At 41.4% G+C, this 10,152-nt stretch overlaps 1 protein-coding gene across 1 annotated transcript; it reads right to left on the bottom strand.

The window, feature by feature from the left end:
* Window positions 1-697: 697 nt before the first annotated feature.
* Window positions 698-8,502, bottom strand: unc45b (unc-45 myosin chaperone B). Its single transcript, XM_083978528.1, has 20 exons — window positions 8,371-8,502; window positions 7,540-7,701; window positions 7,406-7,442; window positions 7,139-7,314; window positions 6,873-6,962; window positions 6,608-6,775; window positions 6,307-6,472; window positions 6,020-6,190; window positions 5,721-5,892; window positions 5,287-5,587; window positions 4,874-4,968; window positions 4,490-4,631; window positions 3,954-4,094; window positions 3,702-3,829; window positions 3,251-3,317; window positions 2,992-3,105; window positions 2,283-2,398; window positions 2,067-2,184; window positions 1,802-1,957; window positions 698-1,173 (listed from the first exon to the last, which is right to left on the bottom strand). The coding sequence occupies exons 2-20, from the start codon at window positions 7,699-7,701 to the stop codon at window positions 901-903; spliced, it is 2,793 nt and encodes a 930-aa protein (XP_083834654.1). The 5' UTR covers window positions 8,371-8,502; the 3' UTR covers window positions 698-900.
* Between the last annotated feature and the right edge of the window lie 1,650 nt (window positions 8,503-10,152).

The following is a 10,152-nucleotide window of genomic DNA, read 5'->3' as shown; positions in this document are numbered from 1 at the left end:
AAAGTTTTTTGAATTGAATCGAATTGAACACGGGAGGGAGAAACAGGACCGTGCAGCTGTGCGTCACGGACGTGCACAAAAAAACAACCGAGTGGCATCAAACACGTGCCGCTACCGCATCGTTTTTGGGTTCTGAGCACGCATGACACGCATCTACAATGAATGGGTTTGAGTGCGCAAAAGACGCTACATCTGAACGGCCCGTGCTCACCCGATATAACGGCGGCAGCGGCCAAAATCACCCAGGCACCTCGGCTCTGCAGACAGGCAGGGAAAACCCTGCAGTCCAGTCGGCTCTCTAAACTTTCATGTACGGGGCTTTGGGTACCGCGGCGTTTCCAAATCCCAGTGCAGGGACTCACAGGCACACACAATCACTTTGCGCGTGTCTGCGTGTCTCCGTGTCCCAGCGCATTGACTTACAGGCGCACACAACGGGAGACCAAGAATTATAATACTTGTAAACTATTAGAACTCAGTCGCGGGCCGGATTGGAAGGTTCGGCGGGCCGAACTCGGCCCGCGGGCCGCCAGTTGATAGAGGAACTGATCTTCTCCTGTCGCAGTGGCGTCGTACTCAAGTGATTTATATTTTCTCGTATCTCCCTTTAGTAAATGCGGCCAATGAGGTAGCCTAATGTATTTATGTTTCACATTGTGTTTTGTTTTTAACTTTCTATGAAAACGCAATAGCCTACTACATGTAACCAGGAGAACGCCTCGTGTCGATGATTTAACTGTACAGGAGATACAATCTGTGCAGAGATTTGGAGCCACTGTCAGGTTGACAAATCCTTTAATATCTTTGATATGGAAAAAACATTTGGAAAAAAAAGTCTCTATTCAACAGAAGAAATAAAGAAAAGGGTCCATTGTTACTGTTTGGATTGTTGGCAGCATTTTAAGAGGGGGTACTGAAGGGTTTGATGAGGCCGAGATCCATGGCTTTGACCAGGCATGTGCGCGCTGTGTCGATGGGATCCTGCCTCTTGGGATTGTCCTCTGCCTTGCCAATTATTGTGAGGATTTCCAGCAGCTCACTCTCGATGAGCTTCTTGGCGAGCTCACTGTCATCTGAGTCGAGCATGTTGTAGACGATCACAAGGCCACGGTGCTGGACCTTAGGGTTGGTGTGGAGACATAACCTCTGCAGGATCTCAAGCCACTGAGTGGTCTGTTGGAAGATCAAAGTCACTCAGGCTATTACTGCTCAGTGGCAAACAAACACAGTAAGGTGTGTGAATGAGTCATATGCTGGTGGTTTGGTCAGTTTACAGGTCAAGTCGAGTCTGTGGCTTAAAGTTAGGGTTTGATAATTAATTTAAATTTTAAAGGTTATTCCTATCAGCATTATAAGAGTTGCAGGATTGCCTGTTTTTGAAGGCTGCCCAGGGCCGTTGCTAGGAATTCTGGGGCCCCTGAAGAATACTAAAGTGGGCCCCTGACTTTTCCACTTTTTTTCTTAGACTACGTATGTATTATCATTTTTTATTTAGCCTACTTTGTTTTGATGTTAATGCAGCATTACTATGAGTAGCAGGGTCTTATGCAGAATAATTCAGTCATACAAAGATTAGACTACTGGGGTTTTTTGTGGGCCCTACTGGGCGCTGGGCCCCTAGAATTATCATCACCTTTCTCCCCTATACAACAGCCCTACAGGGACAGGTTGTGTAAGTTATCAGGGAAGCTCAAGGAGGGGTTTCAAGGCATTTTGTGGTCATCATCATAACAGACACAGATGCCACAATGTCATTCAGATGACTAGTGTACTGTAGTGACACCAGTGTAATGATACGTACCACCAGGGTCAGTTTGCTGCAGAGCTTCTTCTGAGCAGCAGTGATCATGGCCACAGCTCCAGCTGCAGCTATCTGAAGGGCCTCGTCATCCTCACCACATAGCAGCACCAGCAGCTTCAGTTTATCGTTGCCATCCTCCAGGTAACGTTCTTGGACCTTAGATGCGCAGAGTTGGGATTTTTAATGAAGCCATACTTGTTCAGAAAAGTTTACATGCAATTTGATGGTTTTGTGTCATATTTTGTGAGGGTTTGTCTGTTCTCACCTTTTTACATGTCACAAGGTTGCACATGCATTCAGTGGCAGCCTGCCTGATCTGGTCATGCTCCTCAAACATATAGTTCTCAATCTCTGGCAGGGCATCCTCCTTCAGAATCTTCACCCTAGACAATAGGCAAACAATAAAACCACAATAAGATAAGAGTTGAAAATCAGGAAATGAGCCGTGATAGTGACAGCATGGGAAGTTTAGAGACATCACCTTAGTTTTTCACTGAAACCGGCCAAGTTGGTAAGGCCTTTCAGAGCTTCAAAGTTCTCCATCCCATCTCTCTCTGTGTTGAGGAGGCTAACTAAAGGTCGCACTACCTCATACACCTGTGAACCAAGAAACAGAGGATTCACAAAAGTACCTTGCTGAGCTATATGATGAACACCAGACCAGCAGAGATGCATAATAATCTCTCTAAGGTCAGAACACACAAGATCGATAACAACAGTAACAGCCCTGACTGCACTTTATATTTTATATTTTTATATTTATTTTTATATTCTATATCTATCTGTGCCTTTTTAATGTATGATCGGTGCTGTGCTGTTTGCTGGAACCTCAATTTCCCTGAGGGTAACCTCCCAAGGGATTAATAAAGTACTATCTATCTATCTATCTATCTATCTATCTATCTATCTATCTATCTATCTATCTATCTATCTATCTATCTATCTATCTATCTATCTATCTATCTATCTATCTATCTATCTATCTATCTATCTATCTATCTATCTATCTAATGATTACAGCAATCAGAAAGTACAGAGAGAAAATGAGCAAAAAGAGGAAGTTGTGCAGTGTAGAGGAGGAAAACAGGAAAGATGAGGTTTCAACAGAATTTCCATTAGCCTTAACTCATTACCTTTTCAAATGGCACTGGCATAGAAATAAACAAATCAGTTACTTTTGTATAGCTTACCCTCTCACCAGGGAAGGCAATTTCTGGGTTAGAAATAGCTGCAATCTTAGCAATGGCATGGCTTGCCTTCACCTTCCCAGGATCTGTCCCCTCCAGAGCGAGTGGTATCAAAGCCTGCGGGAAAAGCAACAGTGAAACCAGTTTGTCTGCCTGAGAGCAGCACAAGTATGTGCGCACAGCCCCTCTTCAGTTAAGGAATATGAGTCAATCACTGCATGGTGATTTCACAGAGTGCTGTAGGTATGGATTTGTCACTCACCTTTCCCCCGCCTTGGGCTACAATAACACCACGATCTTTGGGATCCTGTGATAATGCCAAGAAAACCCTAAAGATAAAAAAGAAAGAAAAATAAATGGATAATCATATATTCATATCACTGTAACATTTATAAACATTCTTGCAGTTGATGTATTTATTTGTGTTTTTGTATTCCTGTCCATTCTGTATTGGATCATTTGTTACAAAAAAACAAAAAAACAAAAATACACGAAAATACCTGTGAAATCAAAAGCATGCTTTAAGTGACTAAACCCTTCATGATGTCGTCATAGTGAATGTGAAACATGATGGGTTAGATAGCTGCTGACACTGCTCATGAATCACCACACTGTAATGAGTGCTTTTTTCTCCCTTGGGAATTCCAGTTATGTCATATGTTTTCAAACGTTTACAAAAATGCCTCGCCATCACTCTGTCATGCTCCCTTCACCTTGCCAACATCTCCTTGGTCTGGTCAGTCAGGATGGCGTTGTCTGCCTTCACCATTACAGCAAGAGCTGATATGATACCGGCCTTCAGCAGCCTTTTCACTCTCTTTTCAATAAAGTCCTTCTTGTCCTAAGAGAAGAAAGTGTACGATATATGTATGTACATGTAAAACACTTCCGCTCTGTGGGTTGCAGCTTCTGCTTTATGGTAACTGTCTAATGAGAGTGAGTCAGCCTCCTTTTCTTTGTCATACCTTCGGGTGTTGCTCTGGCACATGTTGCTTTGAGAACTTGGCCAGCTGGACCAGCTCGGGGATGATATCCTTCTTATCATAGGAGTTGGTGCAGTTGATCAGGGTGCAAGCTACTGCATACAAGATTGTCTTATCCTTTGACTGAAAATACAGAGAAAGTAAAGAGGTTATTACTAGCATCTCAACTCAACTCTCAACTCAACTTTATTTATAGAGCCACAGCTGAACAAGTGCTGTATAAACACACAGAAAACAATTAAAAACAATAAAACACTGAAACAAAAGAAGAGTCTCATGCTAGGTTGAAAGCCAAGGAATATAAAATGGGTTTTAAGATGAGTTTTAAAAATGGACAGTGAGGGGTCTTGTCTGATGTGGACATGGAGGTCGTTCCATAATTTGGGACTGGCAACAGAAAAATCTATATCTCCTCTGAGCTTCCGCCTAGACTTCAGTACCTCCAGGAGCTATTTTAGCTATCTAACTACTGTAATATAATTAGACATTGTGTGTCTCTTTGACAGTTATATCCATACCTTAGCCAGTTCAAACATGGCTTTCAAGGCAGGCTCGTCCTCAACAAAGTCATCTTTCACATCAGCGTCGTTGGTCAGATAAGCAAGACCCTCGATAGCCCACTTCCGTGTTTTGGTATCAATCTGGGGATTACAGAGCCACCTGGAGAAATAAAAGGTAACATTTAGGAATAATAATGATGTAGCATAATTATATTATAATTACAATACCCTCTAGACTATAAAGCCTCCTTTGTGAAAATCCATAAAACAATTATGTTAAAATAAGACAGTAACTAATTACATAATTAAAAATACTCATAACAATAACATTTTTCTCACAGATTATCTACATACCATTTTATCATTATGATTGAAAGCCTCACGTCTAGCCTCAGTACTCACTTTCTGCACTGCTTGGCCAGTTTCTCTGTGGAGCCCTCAGCAAACTGCCTTGCACTGTAATCATCACCGCCAGCTGAACCCAGTTTACAGAGACCCTGGATGATGTGGAGAAGAGTACACACACACACACACACACACACACACACACACACACACACACACACACACACACACACACACACACACACACACACAGAGAGAGAGAGAGAGAGAGAGAGCAGTGTCAACAAGTGTCTGTGCAGCTGTTCCTCATTTTTTACTTACTCATCCAACTACGCATGTATTGTCTTGTACTATATATGTATCTACAATGTTGTCATCATGTGTGGGTGGACTGAGTAAAAAAAAAAAAGTTGTCTTTGAATAATAAAGTACTGCTGTAGGCTATTCTCTTCATTCCTAAACACACTCACCACCAGTGATCGTATTTTAATCCTCTCATTCTTGGTCTTCTTGTAGATATCCTTCAGCAGAGAGACACCGTTGGTGATAATGAAAGACGCCCGGCTCATCTTTGAGGCGGCATGGATCAGCGCCTCCACAGCAACCATCTGGTCAACCTCACGTTCAGAACCACACAGCGCCACCATCATTTCCATGATACCTTGATGTCCAACCAGGGCGTTACCAACATCAAAGGGGCCTTGCAGCAGCCCGGAGATGGTGTTGATAGCATGAATGGTCTTGTCCATGTTGTTGGGGTCAATTTTGGATCTGTAGGAAAAGAAAGGAGAATAAGAGAAAGAAGTCAATCATAAGAATTTACATGTTATGTACACTTGGTCTTCATGCAAAAAGTCTTGTCTACAATATTGCTAATTCTGAGGAGCTCATTTTATTGACATACTTGACATATTCATCACAAATGTCCCTAAAGTTGGTTCTCTCTGGGTCACATTTGAGGTCGTCATAGAGCTTGTTGAGGAGCACGCTTGCAATCAGCTGTGTGTTTTCTGTCATGGGCAGTTGGTCTGGCAGTTCAGAAACCTGACCGCACACCTTGAGGATCTTCTTCAGACCTGGAGAACAAATATTTATATATATATGCATAATATACATATTTATCTACACAATACAACCATTAGGAAGCAGCAATTGACTGTAACTCAAACCAAGTAAGCGACATGATGCGGCTGCCAGACTCACCGTGATCAATAGTGAAGAGGGCCTTGGTGTTGTCTTTCTCTTTTTTGTCTTTACGAGGTACATTCTTGGTCAGCAGGTTCAGTGCCTGGTCTCTGCCATGGCCAGACACTTTCTTACTAGAAACCATCTCCAGCAGCGAGAGAAGGATGGTTTTCAGGTCTTTAGCTGCATCTATAGAGAGACAGATGATAAGAAGAAATCCTATGTCTCAGTCAGAAGTACAAGAGGAAATATAAAAAGCAGCAATGGCTAAAGTCACACAGATACAAATTAAAATTCTCCCTCACCCAAAACCAAGGCCTCTTCTTTCCCATATTCCCTTGTATCTCCACCAGTGAGGGAGTCATTAATGCACTGGAAGAGGTTGCAGGTTGCCAAGGCGATCTCCTCGTTGTCAACAGCCATGATGCTGCACATCTTATCAATACCCACCATGTGAATAATAGCCATTGCCTGTTTAGGGGGAAAGAAATATACATTCAATGAGCGGCTGTTATTTTACAGGCTGATGGCACTTGGAAGAAGCATTATACTGAATGACATTTGATTATGTCTTCACTCTTTTTTTTATGCTCAAGACCTACTTACCCGAGCTTTATGCCCCGTGCACATTCCTGACAAAGTGCGGACAGCAGCCAGGATCATCTCTTGTTTGCCTGTCTCGATCATGTTGAGCAGTAGGGGCACACCGTTGTTCTGAAAGATTCTCTCTGCTCCTGCATCTTCCCTCGACAGCACGATCAGATTGTTGGCAGCCTGAGTAAAAAAAACAAAAAACAAAAAAAGAACAGTGCTTTGTGACACCACATGGCTTTTAAAACATTCATTTGTTCAATTTTTTTTAAGTACACACTTTTTCTCTCTTGTCCTTTTCCATTTCTTCGTCGAGGAGAATGTCAAACATGTTCTGTACCCTCGAGTCTGTGGAGAATGTTGTCTTGAGCTGTGGAGAAAAAAATTACATTTTTTTATCCCCTGAAGAAGGAAAGCTGTAGTGAACAAGTGATGCTGGCTTTGTTTAAAAAAAAAAAGATTTTCATTATGTTTTACAACCAAAACATTATTATCAATCCAGTAGTTCTGATTCTATGTTAATGTGTGGATCTGTGTAATACTGACCTTAGCCTGGATGTCTGCCCCCAGCCTGCGGAGGGTCTCCAGGAAGGTCTTGTTCTTTGGTTCGATGGTGGCACATCTCTGCACATCTTTGAAAGCCATATCTAGTTTTCCGAGCTTTTCCAGCGCTTGACAGCGCCGATACAAGGCTTTTATATCGGCTGCATCAACATCTATTGCTAAAAAAAGAAGAATCATAATGAGTGTGAGGACTGTTGGTATTCTTTCAGGTGATACTGTAACTGATGCTGGTTATATTTGTTACTTTACCTCTAGATGCATCAGATGCTGCATTAGCATAGTTTTCCTGAAAACAAAAAGACATTCAAATGAAAGTCTACTCACCAGAGAAATTACAAATACTTCATTTGATGTATGTATGGCCTGAGTTACCATACTCTTACCTTCTTTAGGTAGCATGCAGATCTGTTCCTGTGAATGACAGCCAGCATCTTTTTGTCCTTGCACACCTTGATGGCTTTGGTGTAAGACTCAATAGCCTTGTCAGTATCTCCAGCCTGGAAGAATGCGTTTCCCTCATCTTTTAACTGGACTGGGTCTCCCATCTGGTGGAATAGTTACATAGAAATCTTCAGTTCCAAAATTATTCAAGTGTTTTCTAAACTGATGGTAAACACTTTACAAAGACAAAGACAAAGCCTAGATAAATAATTTCTTTGTCATCAATCAATACATGTACTGTTTCAACTAGAGTAAAGGCACTGGTGCCTTATTACCGAAGTCACACATCCTAATCACATAAAGAGTTTTCTTGGTAAAAACAAATTTTCAAACACACTAAAGGTTAAAAATGATCTACCGAGCAATTCTTTTATTTCCCCCTTTTTTTTTGTCATTTTAAGACAAGAGTGTAGAGGCAGTTTAAAAACAATAATAGATGGACAGCACGGACACGTATTTCACATTAAACCTGTAATCACAGTAATTTAAAACTACTTTAGCATTAGACATGTTTTTACTCTCACCATTCTTGCCAATAATTGTCCTTCTGACCTGGGTCCTCTGTAGCAAATGGCCACGCACATGCTATCTCTAACATTAAATGGCCTCCCCTCAGACCTTATTTGGGCATGGTCTTGTACCCCAGTTGGAGTATTGCAACAAATGCTGTTTTCCTAATGGACAGGCACCATCTCCTCCTGTTCCCCTGATAGAAAAGTTCTACCCCCCTCTGAGCCCAAAGAAAAAAAAGTTTTCTGGTGGCTGTACAATACCTTTAGGATTTTGTTGTGTGTGCGTAGCTCAGTCCTCCTCTGTGTTCTTCTGTTTTGTCTTTCCGGTGTGGACAGTCTGCACCCCTAGTGCTTGTTGCAAACTCTTTCTGTCTTGTGTAACCTTGTCCCCCGCTAACACCACAATTTATATTTATACTGGATGTGGATGAGGGGGGACAGGAGTGAGGTGGACTATCCATCATACTACGGGGGTCCATTCCAAACATGCAAAAGCCCCTAAGAGCACCTTGGTACAAAAGGTTATGATAAACCACGATTACTTTTGTTGCAACAGATATTTTCCAATGTATTTTAATTATCCAAGGTTTTACATACGAAACAGTTATTTCTAATGAACAAAGATGTTTGTGAGACTGGCCCCCCTCAAAGATGGTCCGCTCCTGATAAGGTCTATTTAGGGCACAGACAGCTGAGAACTCACCAGCAAATGCCTGATACCAAAGTGGCGGGAGGGGGGTTTGAAGGGTTGTGTGTATGGAGACAGTGGGAGGGGGTGGGGGGTGAGTGGCTGACAGCTGTAGAACCACAGGAACCTGGTAGCTTCTAGAAAGAGAATGATCTTCAGCCATGTACGTTGGGTGTCGGTATTGAGTTGTGTTGGTAAGGGGAAGGGCTAGGTGTTTAGAGTGTGCACCGTGTCAAGTAAGTTTTTTAAGAGGTCCATATACAGTTGAGTCAAATATAATTAATGAATAAACTTTGCTTGTCTTAGGTAGGTTAGGATCAAAGCTTCAGTTTAAGAAACATCAGGAGGATAGAGATGTGACCTGCTTATGTCCTAATGCACAACACAAGCCAACAACAAATTAAAAACTAGGGACTGCACCAAAATATATAGGCTACTGATTTTATTTGCAATGCATAAAGGTTACAAGTTGTCAAAAAAAAAAAGCCAATAAAACAAGGTGGGGGCAAATTATAACACACACACAACATCCAGAGTAAATTTATAAGAAAATGGCTTGGTTTCTGAACTTACCTCTCTGGGGAGGTAGTGAGGTGAGACAAACCGACAGCAACTCGAACAGTCAGTCACCTGGCTTAGATAACGCAGAAAATTTAAATTTGAAGGCACATTGAAGCTAATACACCTTGGTAACAGTGTGTAGCTCTTAATCGTGTTTTGGCTTGTGCAAACAAACAAAAGGGACACTTTGCCTGTAGGTCTGACAGTTGAACTCGAATGATGTGACTCAGCCAATCAGATGCATGTTAAATCCAAGCCTGGGATTCCCCAGGGTTAATGACACAGTACATTGCATTAGTGTTCACTATTGTCACATAACAACACTGCATGGAAATGTATATGCAAGCCTGTGGAAGACAGAAGGGATTTAGGTTTTAGAACAAGGCTTATACAAAAAAAAGAAGAAAAAAACTTCACTGAAAAAAGTATTTGCTATTTGATACAGATCCTTGACAATGAGAAAATGTCCTTAGTTGTGAACTAATGTGTGAGAATACAATGAAAGAACAAATACTGAGTGGAGCAAAGATTATTGCTCTGAGAAAAGGAAACATAACTTCCTCATATAGAACTTCACATAACATTTGGCCTACCCTTTAAATTATATTTTTAGTCAATAAGTAGCCTAAATAAAATTGTAGCCTAATCTTATTAAGAATGTATGAGGGATTTGTTTTTCTTTGCATTCAAATGTTTCTTCATGAAGTGATAAATAATACAAATAGCCTAATAAAAATTTGAACCAACACAATTTATGTTTAAAAAAATGTTTCATAGATTTGCTTGAAGTTTCA

The sequence above is a fragment of the Trachurus trachurus genome (genome assembly GCF_905171665.1).
Source record: "Trachurus trachurus genome assembly, chromosome: 9".
Classification (NCBI taxonomy): Eukaryota; Metazoa; Chordata; class Actinopteri; order Carangiformes; family Carangidae; genus Trachurus; species Trachurus trachurus.
This window is presented reverse-complemented; position numbering and strand designations above follow the sequence as displayed.

What these genes read in the sequence shown, in the direction of transcription:
- unc45b (XM_083978528.1), bottom strand. Translation starts at nt 7,701, where the DNA reads ATGGGAGACCCAGTCCAGTTAAAAGATGAGGGAAACGCATTCTTCCAG. An exon ending in TTGCCTTCCCTGGTGAGAGG is followed by an intron (nt 2,399 to 2,991) that starts GTAAGCTATACA and finishes CTTGGTTCACAG; the next exon opens with GTGTATGAGGTAGTGCGACC. An exon ending in ACCTTGTGACATGTAAAAAG is followed by an intron (nt 1,958 to 2,066) that starts GTGAGAACAGAC and finishes TGCGCATCTAAG; the next exon opens with GTCCAAGAACGTTACCTGGA.